At 39.2% G+C, this 14,567-nt stretch overlaps 1 protein-coding gene across 1 annotated transcript in view; it reads right to left on the bottom strand.

The window, feature by feature from the left end:
* Positions 1–3,631: 3,631 nt before the first annotated feature.
* The window catches only part of vopp1b (VOPP1 WW domain binding protein b), a 32,881-nt gene continuing 21,945 nt past the window's right edge, over positions 3,632–14,567 (bottom strand). The window contains exons 3-5 of the mRNA XM_052016015.1: positions 13,083–13,160; positions 12,122–12,273; positions 3,632–4,931 (exon numbers count right to left, since the gene is read on the bottom strand). Of these exons, the coding sequence (XP_051871975.1) occupies positions 4,738–4,931; positions 12,122–12,273; positions 13,083–13,160 (424 nt within the window). The 3' untranslated portion in view covers positions 3,632–4,737. The remainder of the gene's footprint in view (positions 4,932–12,121; positions 12,274–13,082; positions 13,161–14,567) is intronic.

The following is a 14,567-nucleotide window of genomic DNA, read 5'->3' as shown; positions in this document are numbered from 1 at the left end:
GGTATTACACGGGTTTATGAGAATGACCAAGTTGGTTTGTTTAGCTATCAACTGATGTATCCAGGATAATTAGGACAGTCTTTCATAACCCATGTCCCCTCCAGTCTTCAGTTAAACCTTATTGCAACAGTCATTGTTTCTTTCACATGCATCAGTGATGTGCTTTATGCTCTTTCCATTGGAGTTACAGGAACTACCATGTGGGACTGGAATCAGATTTTGAACATATTATGACTGGATTGTCCCATGAAGAGAATAGCCTTATTCTTGCCAGTCTTTGGAAGAAGAAGCAGCAATCTCATTCAGATGCACAAAATTTTGAGTGGTTGATGGCAAAAAAGTTCTCCTCTGTTTGGGGTCTAGAACTAGGGCTGATGGTCAGAGAGTAACATGGTAAGTACCTGGATGAGGACAAATTTCTTCATGCAAATCTCTGGAATTCTTTACCTTGGAAGGTGTGGATGCTCAGTCATTGAGTACATTCAATGGTGAGATTAAGGGATTGGGAAGATATGAAGAGTGGGTGGTAAAATATACTTGATGCACTGGATCAGTTGTGATTTAATTGGATGGAGCAGGATCAGAATTCAGCCTACTCCTTTCTCCAACCTCGATCAGTAAATGCAACCTTGCCAACTTTGCACATATCCTGGAAAAAGTTATCTGTACAAACTATCCAAGAGTGAACTTGTTACAAGAATTCTGCCACATCTGTTGATCAGTATCGGGGGGGGACATGGAAAGAGAAGATTGTGAATATAGGGCAAAAATCTGTCTTGACCAAAAGGTTTGTCAACGTGCATCTATGGAATTCTCTATTCCACAGGACAGTGGATACTGAATTGTTCAGTACAGTTGAGACATATTAATAGACTTTAGGATCTAAAGAAATCAAGGAAGAAATAGATTGTGCAGGAGCTGGGGTAATCTCATCAGGTATGTTAATAAATGGCAAAGTTTGAAGGAAGAAATGGTCTCCCTCTGCTCCAGCTGTTTACGATCATAAGGATATAGAGGACACTGAAGATTAGCATGAATGACCAGCCCATAGAAGGTCAGTATATGAATTATCTTTAGTGAATGAAAAGTTAAGACTTAAATGTAAATTTTAGTGCCTTGTGCAGGAAAGAATCCTGGCAATATCTTGAAAGATCAGCTGGTCCACCTGCTGTTTGAAGATCTAGTTTAATTAAATGCTTTCTCAAATGGTTTAACCTACAAAGAAAAAATACAAACATTAATGAAGAGACTGCCTGATATTAATTTGAAACAAATGGGAATGCTGCTGGATACTGGACTTTATACATGTTTTGGATGATAATATTGGATTCACAAAGGGGTTCATGTTGACCTTTTGAGCTGGTTTGACAAAGAAGAATCTACTTGTTAGACCAAAGCCTTGTATGAATTACATTGGCAAAGCAACATACTGGTTTTGTTCAGCAAGTATGAAATTTAGCTGGGAGATTTTGTAGCTGCTTCATAGTTCAGCAACCCAAGTTCAATCCTGACCTCTGGTATGGTATGTGTGGAGTTTGCATTGTCCTTGAGTGCATGGATTTCCTCTGCATGCTCTAGTTTGCTGACCCATCCCAAAGAATGGGTTGCTAGTTTAATAAGTCATTAAATTGAATCTTGTGCACGGTTGATTGGAGCATGGGAACAATATAATGGTATTAATGTAGGATTGGTGTAAATGGGTGCTCAATAGAGGGATGTGAAGTGAAATGAAAAGTTTTTTTGGCTGGGGGGGTTGCTGGTGGCAGTGGCAGAAGGGAAGAAATTGCAAAGACCATGGCTGGTCTATACTAGCTTCAACTCTCCTCCTCTGCCAGTTCCACATAACCCTCAATTTGATAAGGATAAATGAGCAGAAGAACCTGAATGGATTTGATGGGCAGATGAGAATAGATAACTGGGAAATAAGTGTGGGACTGGAATTGATGAGGTTGCTCTGATAGCCAACATTGATGGTCCAATGATGGTAAGAAAATATGAAACTTGAAGTATAGAACAGAACAAGCTGCTAAATTATGGCAAACATTACAGTTGAGCCCAAATCCATCTTTATCCAAAATCTACATTTGTCCACCAGCAGCACTTATTTTGTAGAGCAGTGTGAGAATGATTGATGGACAAAAAGGTAAAAAAAAAATCTTTTCCATTCTTTAAATGCAAGTAGAAAAATTTCACTGAAGTCACTCGCTTCCACTTCAAACTTCTGACCTCCTTGTATCCCTGTTCTTCTTGTGGACAGGAAAAGATTGCCCTGAGCAGGGCTGGCTGAGTTGTTTTACTTTTAACCAAAAGCTTTGAGCTCAACTCCCCTTTTAAATGAGTTGACAATCAAAAAAATGAAGACTTGCACTTAAACCAAAAAGGGGTGTGAAATTCAAGCCAATGTCTGGTTATTTATTCATAAATGTTAAGGACTTAAATGCATCAAACTGCATATGAATGTGAACATGCAACAAACCAACTAATTATGCATTTCTCAACACACCACCTCTTTCTCTCTCTTCCCCCCCCCCCCCCGCCAAAAAAACCAAGATAACTACAGAAAATTAATCCAAGGACCAAGTTATAGGTCGAATGAGATACAACAGCCTCAACTATTCATTACAAAACTGCAGAATATGGCATCTGCAGACTATAAATACTGAATGTGCCTATGTTAACCAAGGTACTATTAAATTAACATTTTCACCCCTTCTCCCCATCCATCTTATTCAAATTTCCTCAATGGTGCTGCTGTTTCAAAATTCTGCATACATTTAATAGAACATTATATAGTCACTTATTTTAGTCAATGAGCCACATGTAAAATTGTCTTTTAACCTTCCCCTTTTGTAACAAAATGTTCCTTGCATTTTCAGCATGTAGTCTTATCTATAAAGGTATCAGACATTAAACAAATTTTCTAGTCATGTGCCTTAGTTAAACTTCAAGGTATACATGAGGGAAACTGTACAAAAATGAAGTACTTAATTCTCATTTAGCATTTCAAACCTCAAGTACTGTACATTTCTACTGCATTTCTAAGTAGCCTTCCCCACTTGAAGATCATAGCTATGTTTGAAACTATTTTATAGCAAAAGTCAACCATTGGTCCAAACCAGTGTCACTCAACTATTCACAACTGCATTTTTTTTGCATAGACCTGCAACTTCTACAGTTGAAATTATTCCCAGTCCTATACTTATAGGCCATGCACCAAAAATCTTACCACAATAGAACACAATCTGGCAAAGTGCTCCAATCTACCCCTTGCTTGGATATATTCAGGTTACCTTTGCATTCAATTTTAATTTTGAAGATCTGGGTCCCAAGAAGCTTTTAGTCCACTGAAGTATTTACTGTTTACATTGTTTATTAACCTACTTAGAAAGCAGATTTCATTGCTGTGCATGAGAATATAACCCTGTAGTTTAGTAACCTGATGAAATCACAGGATTAAGTAGCATTTTGTTGGTTTTAAGACTGCAATTCTATATCTAAAAATCAAAAGCAATATGCTCATGAATGACTTCATACCTCCTGAATTATTGGGCATATAGTAAGGGGAAAATAAGAAAACTGATAAGTATTTGCTACTTAAATGCTTTCTGATATACATAATTACAATAGTTCCTTATTAGCATAGTGCAGAACTAAATTTATTTTTACACTGATCTTTTGCATTGAATCAATAGTTCTATTCCATTAATTGACAGATCACACAAAATAGGTGCTCAGAATGAGAATTTTACAAACTGTTACTTTAGTACAAGTAGCTGATGGAACTGAACACTATGAATACAGAGCATCTCAAGTATTTGGCTCCAAAAAAAAATCTAATAAAGTATACAATTCAACAGTTTATACATTTAAAAAAAGCAGAACCAAATGCAGTCATGCATCTTTCTGAACACTATTGTGCTATGTAGAAAAACCATAAGGGTTTTTAAATTAACAAGACTGATTTAACCTCACTGAGAAACTAAGAATACAATGAGCATTGAAAAATTACTGAAATCTTCTCAATCATATCATTTAGTAATTTCCTAAATGTTCTAAATAAATTTACAAAGCACTAAATGACTCTCCATTCACAATTAAATATAATCCATTTTATGGAATATTCTACAGTAAACACCTAGCTAGCCACTAAACCTGTATTTCACATGACAAATCTAAACCCCGAAACAAAACTGTATTCAAAACCTTCAAGGTGCTATTGCAAACAAGACAAATAGAATTGTAATCCATAAATCATTTAAAACTTTTCAATGACTTTATAGCACATTGTTCAGTTATCAACATTTATCATAAAAATTAAATGTCTTCAGATTAGCTAACCAGTATGCTCATTAACACTAGTCCAATTAAACTATGATTTTTTCCTCTATTTAAATCCAACCAAAAATTGTCAAATATTTAAAAGGAAGACAAGTTACTTGTAACCATCATGGGAAATAGCTTTTTAAACAACCTCTACAGAATCTGATGCACATTTCCTTCCACCTCCCCAATTTAAATTCAGTTTTTAAATAAAACATTATTTTCTACAAATTCCTGATCATACATGCTTAAGTCTCTACAGTATATTAACCTATCAAAAGCATCACAGAGCTAAATGCAACTCGTAAGGTGTACTGTGAGGTCAAGGGTATAATCACTGAAGACTTGCAGCTCTCCAGACTGTATAAAAAGATAAAATCAGCATCTACAAGTGTGATGTCTGCTGAAATTCAACATTTATCTCTCCGCTTCCTTATTTGAGGTTTTTACAACTTGCTCATAGGGAGGGGGTGGCTGATTGCAGTATGCTGGTGGGGGTGGATAGGCTGGGTTGAGGAGAGGAAAATTAGGCTGGATTTGAAAAGTTGAGGCAATAGGATTAACAACAGGTGCTCCAGGTTCTGTATAATATTGCATTCCACTCTGAGTATCTGTAAGCAAATAGGAAAAGATGATTATAATCAAGGATGACACATGGAAAATTACTGTTACAGCTTAAACCTTAATAGTGCTGCCCAACAAATGGTCATTGTGCCATTAACCTGATAAATATATAAAAGCACAAGCATGATTGGCTGAATGGTCTTCAGTTTTATTTCATAGAAAATTTGGTGGACCCTATAAATCAAGTCAAAACAATTTTATTAATTCCTTTGAAAATACATCCCTAATTAGGGGCCTGATGAAATAGCCATATGGGCAATGCTTTCAAGCTTTTTTTAAAAAAAATATTGTTTAAAAATTCAATTTTACCTGCATAAACACCTCAGGAATTTATTTTCCATGCTCTGCAACTGAAAAATTCTTAGCCAAAGCCTTGACAGAAACAGCAATGAGCTTGGTAATTGTTTTGCTTGGGATGCTGTTACCATAGGCAGATTTTTTTTTAGAAGGCAGGCAATCTCCATAGTTATTTTATAAACAGGTCCCAAGGTCTTGACTATCAAATGTATAGAAAGCTTTCTATACATTAGTTTCCTTTACACAGTATATGGTCCACTAATCCTCTTGCTTAAGTGTTCTATTTACCTAGCAATGAAATGGTGCTCAAAAGCTGAAAAACCACAAAACAGATGTAATCTCAGTTTAAATAGTAAAACTGTGTTGGGCAAATTACTTTTCAATACAAGATTGGATTTCAGACAAGATTTGTACAGCAAGGCTAGATTCGTCATTTCAGCTCTTCAAAAAAAACAAATGAAATTTAAAACAAATCTCAAAAGGTTATCCCTTACATCATTGTTCACAAGATTCTCATACCATCCAGTTTATATAGTGTGAAGCTACTTGTTCTTGCACTTGAGATGAGAATAACTGCAAATGGTGCAAGATGAGTAATCAACAGTAACATAAGGAGCAGAAACACCAGTACACTGTCAAACTCATTCTGGATATCAATCTGCATGCAATTTGATTTGAGCTTAATGTCACAAATCGCCAATAGCCAGCCATTAGCATGAGACTGCCACCCTCCAGGACAAGAACTGTCTAAATACTGCTAACATGTATTCCCTTCCAAGTCTGACATTTAAAATACCAAAGATTTGTCTTGATTATTACAACAATGCAATTACACATTTTAGGTTTTATCATTTAAGTAAAATGGACTTCAAAGGCAGCTTTTAAGCCAGAAAAAACTGATGCCAGCAAGTTAGATTATTTTTAAATATACTAGAAAATTAGATAGTTAGAAAGTTAAAATAGGTTCCCTTGAGAGCTTCGGCAAGTTTATCCAGTAGGGAACTGAATTATGGACTAAGCATGTCTCAGTCTGATTGTCAGCTTGTGTTACTTCAAGGAGTGTCTGCTGCAAGAGAGCTCAAATGTAACAGCTCACCTTAGTGTTCCTGCATTAGGGAGAGTTGATATAATGCTTAGATTTCTGCTCAAAAATATTCAGAAACTTTACCCTGAAGTGCACATTCCAGTCAAGAGATTCTGACAAAGAATCTTCAGCCTGAAACATTAATTGTACTTCTTTCCACAGATGCTGCTTGTTCTAATGAGCATTTCCAGCATTGTTTTTTTTCCCCAGATTTCCAGCTTCTGCAGTTTCATACTTGGTTGTGATATGTTCCAACAAATCTGCTTACTAGTGGTGGATCAACTAGCATGAAGTGAGCAATAACTAAGGATTCATTCATTAATGGATGGAAAGATGAAGATAGTTCAAGCATGATAAAGGATTTGACAAGAATGGAGAACTTGAAACAAATATGCTAAGGCACAACAAGCTGATAAGAATAAAGGGGTGTAAGATTGAGTGTTTTGTGAGAACGCAGTTGCTATTTGGGTTTCTAAATTGGAGCTCAAAACAGAATATAAAATAATTCTTGATGGAGGGAATGACTGGGCATACACTACAGATGAAAAGATAAAAAGCATAGCCAATGGATGTGCTCTTGGAATCCCAAAAGGCATCTGATAAAATGAGTGTGACAAAAGCTTATCGCTAAGGGTGGATGGCATTATACCTGTAACCACACTTTCTGAAACAATGGAGACGTTCCCCAAGCTTCCAGCTGCTGCACTCACTACCTGGTGGTCTGGAGTCCCTCGTCTGTCAGTTCTGAAGATCACTAGTTTTAAATGACTTGAAACAATGTTACTTATTGCAGTGTCTTTGGCTGCAGATTTCAGCTGTAGTAGTTGTAAACGGGAGTATTTTATAATTCCCTTGGGAGCAGCACACAAAAAGTTGCCCCTCTCTGGTGCCATCTTTGATCAAACGCTCAAACCATCTATAAATTCACCAATGACACCACTATTGTTAGCGGAATCTCAGATGGCGATGAGGCAGCTTACAGGAGTGATAGATCGGCTGGTTGAGTGGTGTCACAACAACCTCACACTTGACATCAGCAAGACCAAAGAATTGATTGTGGACTTCAGGAAGGGGAAGTTGGGACAACACACACCAGTCCTCATTGAGGGGTCAGCAATGGAAAGGGTGAGCAGCTTCAAATTCCTGGGCGTCAACATCTCAGAGGATCTATCCTGGGACCAACACTGAGGCAATCATGAAAGAGGAACACCAGCAGTTCTACTTTATTAGGAGTTTGAGGAGATTTGGTATGTCAGATTCTTGCAAATTTCTATAGATGTACAGGGAGAACATTCTGACTGATTGCATCACTGCCTGGTACGGAGGCCCCAATGCGCAGGATCAAAAAAAGCTGAAGGTTGTAGACTCAGCCAGCTCCATCGCGGATACAACCCTCCTCACCATCAAGGACATCCTCAAGAGGCAGCATCCGTCATTAAAGACCCTCACCATCTGCCTAAAGACCCACACTCAGCGTTTCAGGAACAGCTTCTTCCCTCCACCATCAGATTTCTGAACAGTCCATGAACACCAACTTGTTATTCCTCTTTTCCACTAATTTATTTTTGTAACTTGTAGTAATTTTTATGTTTTGCACTATACTGCTGCCACAAAACAAATTTCACAACATATATCAGTGATAATAAACCTGATTCTGATGGATAAAGGTTTGTGGGAATGAGGGCAATATATTAGCATGGCTGGAGACTTGTTTATAATAGAAACAAATTAGGGATAAACAGGTCATTTTCAGATTAGTAGGCTGTAACAAGTGGAATGCATCAAGAATCAGCTGCTAACATTTACTTGCAATTTGTATTAATGACTTGGGGAAAGGGACCAAGTTTGCTCATACAAAGATAGGCAGGAACTTGAGGACATGAAAAGCATTTCAAAGGGAGGTAGGAGAGTGAGACTTTATTAATATTCAGGGTGCCACAAAGTTGGCACAGAGATACAGCAATTAAAGTGGCAAATAAAATGTTAAGCTTTATTCTAAGGAAATTAGAATACAAAACTAAGAAAATCTTGGCAACGATGTTGCTGGGACCATACCTGGAAAACTGCAAACTTTTGATCGCCTTATAGATAAATATACTTGATTTAAGCCAATGCAGCAAAATTTCAACAGACTGATTCCTGAATTAGGGTGTTGACTTCTGCTGAAAGCAGCAGCAGATTGGGCTTGCATTCTCCAGCATTAGAATCTTGTTTCAATGAGATTCTTAACATGAGAATGTTTCCCCTTGAGGATGGGAAAATATAGGACTACAGCCAGCCTCAGGATATGAGGTCAGCACAAGCATGAGAATAAATTGAGTTGCAATTCACTGGAATTCTCTACCCAGCAGGCTGCGAATTTTGACACTTTAATCCAAGGCAACGATGCATTTCTGAACAATAAGGGAAATCAAGGTTATGGGGATCAGGCAGAAAATTAAGTTGGGGTCAAAATTCTGATAAACTTAATTGAATGGAAGAACAGGATTGAGGGGTTGCTATGGACGACTCCAATTCATACACTGGTACCCTGCAGTGTCAGAAGGTACTCCCAGCAACAAGGGGAAAATGGAATTAGAGCTAAAAGGGACCACTATATTAGGGAGCTGGATTACTGCTGTGGGGGGAACCCAGTGCGAATTCCTGTCCTCCACAGCAATGAATATGGAGAGGCTGCCTGTGAGGATTCAGATTAGTTTTTTGTCACACAACCAGGGTGCAATGAAACTCCTTGCTCATGTGAAGCCAAAAGTAAACAGTATACGTGGTAATAAATGCAACAATAACTGGTGTTGGGTGGGCTTCGGTCAATCAATGCAGCTACTGAACATAAATATTGGGCTCAGCTGCAACCTGGCCAGTAGGGTGAGTGCAGGCCTTTGCTGGGGTCTGGCAGCACCTGCTCCATGTGTCGATGGGCCACCCCAATCCTCTGGTTTCTCTCAACACCTGTTAGATGTGATGGGAGGTGCAGTCTCCCCCTACTCTGACTGCAAAGCTCTTAGCCTGGAGGTTTCCAGGTAACAGCCACTACAGCAGCAGAGATGGCAGGATTTGTGGCATGTTCCCATGCAGTCCAAGTGGAAGATTTCTTTATAGTACAGGGGTAACAATTCATGAATGTTTGGTGGGCTGAGAGTGCCAAAATAAATCAGTGCCCTGCAGGGTAGCACTAGGCAGAATACCAGTGTCTTTCTTATTCAAAATCAGAAAAGGTCAGTTTAGGATTACACAAAATCCCATGGTTGACCACAACACTACAAAGTATTTTTTTGGCTGAAGTGTTTGGGACATTGTGAAACACAATCTCAATATACATACAAAAATCCTCTGCTCCCACCCCCTCTCCTCCAGGACAGGGATAGAGTTCTCCCAGTCCTCACCTTCCACCCGACCAGCCTCCACATTCAACAGGTCATTCTCTGCAATTTCTGCCACCCTCAAAAGAGATTGCACCACCAGACATTCTATCTCTACATTGTGCAGAGAAGCTTCCCTTCATGACTCCCCAGTCCACTCTTCCACTCCCACCAACCAACCCCCTTCTCACAGCACTTTCCCTTACAACTGCAGGCGATACAACACTTGTCCTTTCACCATTTCCCTTCCCACCATCAAGGGGCTCAAAGTCTTTCCAGGTGAAGCAGTTCTTCACTTGCACTTCCAATCTAGGGTACTGAATTCAGTGTTCACTGTTGTCTCCTCTACACTGGAGGAAGCAAACGGATTGGGTGACTGATTTGCAGAACACCTGCATTCAGTCTATGAGTAAAATACATCTATATTAGATTGTTTACTAATTACAGCTCCACCTTCAATACTGAAATTCCAAGCAAACATCTCCAAACTCCTAGACCTGGGAATCAACACCTCCCTTTGCAACTGAATCCTTGACTTCCTGACCAATAGACCACAATCAGTAAGGATAGACAGCAAAACCTCCACCACGATAATACTCAACACTGGTGCCCCACAAGGCTACATCCTCAGCTCTCTACTCCCTATACACTCACGAATGTGTGGCGAGATTCTGCTCTAACTCCATCTACTAGTTTGGAAATGACACCACCATAATGGGCCACATCTCAAATAACGACGAGTCAGAGTACAGGAAGAAGAGAGAGAGCCTAGATGCATGGTGTCATGACAACAACCTTTCCCTCAATGTCAGCAAAACAAAACAGCTAGTCCTTGACATCAGGAAAGGGGTCAGTGCACATGCTCCTGTTTGCTTCAACTGTGCTGAGGTTGAAAGGGTTGAGAGCTTCAGTTCCTAAGAGTGAACATGATCAATAGCCTGTCCTGGTCCAACCACATAGCCGCCATAGTCAAGAAAGCTCACTAGCGCGTCTACTTCCTCAGGAGGCTAAAGAAATCTGGCACGTCTCCTTTAACCCTCTCCAATTTTTATAGATGTATCACAGCTTGGTATGGCAACTGCTCTGCCCGTGACCTCAAGAAACTGCAGAGAGTTGTGGACACAGCTCAGCACAAAAAGGAAACCAGCCTTCCGTCCGTGAGTTCTGTCTACACTTCTCGCTGTCTCAGTAAAGAAGCCAACATAATCAAAGACCCCACCCACCCTCAACATTCTCCCTTCTCCCCCTTCCCATTGGGGGCAGAAGATACAAAAGCCTGAAAGCACGTACCACCAGGTTCAAGGACAGCTTCTATCCCACAGTTATAAGACAATTGAACGGTTCCCTAGTACAATAAGATGAACTCTTGACCTTACCATCTACCTCGCACCTTGTCTACCTGCACTCTCTGTAACGGTAACACTATTCTGTATTCTGTTATTGTTTCCTTTGTACTACCTCAATACAGTGTTGTAATTAAATGATTTGTATGGATGGCATGCAAAACAAAAGTTTTTCACTGTACCTCAGTACATACAACAATAATAAACCAATTTAATTTACCAAGGGTGACCCCGAGCTTCTTGTTGCCTGCCACTAATCTATCTTAAACATATTCAAAGACTCTGCTTCCACTGCATTTTCAAGGTTGAATCTTTGGAATACAAAAAAAATTCACTTCATCCCAGTCTTAACTGGACAACTTCTTGTATTTAAGTGACCACAGTTTATAGATTCTCCCACAAAAGGAAATATCCTCACCACATTAAGGCCTCTCAGAATCTTGTGCACTTCAATCAAGTCCCCTCTCATCTAAACTCCAGCATTCACAAGCATAGCTTGTTTAACCTTTCCTCATAAGACAGCCTGCCCATTCCAGGTATCAGTTTGGTAAATCACTCATCCACTCACTACACACACATTTCCCCTCTCTCCCCTATCTGCTTCTGGTTCCAAGTGCCATTCACCTGTCCCCTAATGGTTTCCTTTATCACCTCCTTTACTTATCAGAGTGAGTTTTACTTACTTGTGTTCCTGCTCATCTCCCCAGCAGCTGTCTCCAATCTTCATACACTCCTCCCCCCATCTTGCTCCATCTGCCTCCATTATTCACTGCCTCTGTCTCCCACCTCCACCCCTCTCTCATCTCCCCTACCTGTTATTACCTGCCTGTCTTCTTACACCCCTCCTTAGTCCACCAATCATTTTGGACTCCTTTCTCACCGCTCCTCTTTTTTTTATATACTGGCCACCTCACCTCTCCACTCAGTCCTGATGCAAACTGCTTGGCCCAAGATCAACCAGCAGATTTTAGTAATTACTTCATTGCTTTGCACAATTTTCTTGGTACACTACTTTGGAAATACAATGTTCAACAGAAATGAGCTCATTCGCGGCACAAATCTACTCCTAGAATTTGAGCTGGTTTAGTACTTACTTCCTGTTGTCTGACATCCAGTTGTGTTAACAGGCTGCCTGGTGAAACCCACTGTAAAGGGAGGGTCATCAGTCATTTGAGGAGGATGCAGTCGTCTCCGGATAAAGAAACCAGCACCACAACAAAATAGGACTCCCATCATTAAAAGAAACCTGTGAAAGGAATAAATAGCAAAAGGAATCATGTATACAAGCTTTTTATAAAATTGTTATGTGGATGCCACTGGCAAAGCCACTATTCATTCCCGAACCACAGTCTCAAGGAATTGCCGATTCCTTGAGACTGTGGTTCAAAGATTTCAATGCTGTGATGAAGGAGGAATGGTAATTCATTTCCAAGGCAGTGCATAACTTGACGGAAAACACTCAGGTGTTGTTTCCTTGGGTCTCCTTCCCTCATCCTTTATGTCCATACTGACCCAAAGTAAACTTTGGGTTAATCCCTCTTCCTGGCTCTTGGTTATACTCTTCCAGTGCTCTTCCAAATAGTTTGTAAAACTTGGTGAGGGCTTTTGTTAAGTTTCAGACCTCATCCTCAGTTATATTTTCTCCCTCCATCAATTCCCCTCCAGGTTTTCGACAATTAAATCAGATCTATGCTTCATATTATGTCCTCATGCTCATGTTCTAAGGGATCTGGATTTTATTCATTCAAAACCTGTGCATGACATCATACTTATAAGTATGTAATCATCCAGGAAGTACAACTCTGTAGTACAGTTTTAATAATTCAGCAAATGCCATGTGAAATGCCATGTTTTATAGCCAAGCCGAGTCAACTTGTAACAGATTTCACTGTATAAGCTGAATGATCAAGATTAAACAAAATATTTAGACGTTTCATACTGTACCAGAAAACAGATGACAAGATATGAAGATATTGATCAATAGTTTCCTTTCCCCCACACTCCATCACACCAAATCTACAAGCCCACGCATAAAGTATCACACCAAAAACTTACCAAAAATACCATAACCGTTGAATAGAGAATGCTCGCATGCAGCATCTTGTACCACAACAATCTTCATATGCACGGCATCTATGAAAACATTAGATAAACTAGTCAACACAATAGCAAATTTATTATACGGATCAATGTTGTCATTTTTTGGTGCCAACATCAGGTCCTTTATAGATAAAGGAATCAGGAGTGAGACCGGCTGCATTTATGTGCTGCAAGTACCAATGCTTTTCCACTTATTAGCACTCAGTCTCAAACTAGAAAGCTGAGAATTCAATCCCACTTTAGAATTTAGAATGTTAGACAAGCAAATAGTAATGAGTGCAGCACTGAAATGCTGCAAGTACTGGCATGTACAATCTTTCAGGGAAAGATATTAAACCGAAACCCAGCCAATTAACAAGTACCATTGCTTTATGACACCTTATACAGCACATATTACAAGAATTTAAGCAAAACTTGGCAAAGGTAGTTTGTTACATCTCAACAGCAAAGGATCTGTGTTTTAATAAGTCATGTTGGCTCTTGCACTGCTCTTACCAAAAATGGATGCTATTGATAGCAAAGCAGTTTACCAAAGTTGCTCAGTAGTGTTTTCTAAATTATGATAAAGGCATGGAAGACCAGTCCAATCATCTAGTTAGGTCAAAAGGCCAAACCCCAGACTGAAGGTCATTTTCTCTACAGAAGTCAGTGTACTGATTAGAGGTTATCGATATTAAAGAGGACTGGGATGATATTTTTTACTTGTAGGGGAAATGCAAAACTAAACCTATAAATACAAGACAGGCCCAGTACATAGAATAAAAAAAATCTTCACCTATAAGGCAGTTTTAATGAGGAATTTTCCACAATGTCACATAGTAGAGATGACTAACATTTGCATTTAAAGGACAACTAGATAAGAGCAAAGAGGGGGTAAGGAATACAGTTGTGCCAGTAGGATTATACGAAAGGTGGGAGCATAAACAATAATGTGAACAGACCAGCTGCATTGGCTTGTCCATTTTCATCTTGTAAATCAATGGAATGAGAAAAACAGTCCCAGCAGTTCCAATTAAGCTGAAGCAGAAATGCATATTTGTACCAATTACTTGTATTTTCACAACTTTACCAGCATACTTTTATCCTCACTAAATGGCGTTTGATCCATTTTAAAATTAATCATTTTCCCTTAAACCTTCTCTTGTGCACAATCTCTCATACAGATAGTGCACAGACTGGTATTAGTCTGCAGACTCAATTAATGCAGGTGGCAAAGGGCTGGCCTCTCAATTTAATGATCATACACCTGTCAACTCCCTGGTCAGCATCTAACGTGCCAAAATGGTGGTGCTGTGACTCAAGGATGGAACCCATCTTATGTTGGTGCTTCATTATGATGCTTCATCAATCCCTAAACTTCCAGATAAACCTGGGTATAAAGTGCCAAATAGGAATAGCAAAAAAGGATAAATCATGTTTACTGGTATGTAATATGCATAA

Source organism: Pristis pectinata, chromosome 5, assembly GCF_009764475.1.
Source record: "Pristis pectinata isolate sPriPec2 chromosome 5, sPriPec2.1.pri, whole genome shotgun sequence".
Taxonomy (NCBI): Eukaryota; Metazoa; Chordata; class Chondrichthyes; order Rhinopristiformes; family Pristidae; genus Pristis; species Pristis pectinata.
The sequence above is the reverse complement of the archived record's forward strand: the minus strand, read 5'-3'. Positions and strand labels throughout refer to the sequence as shown.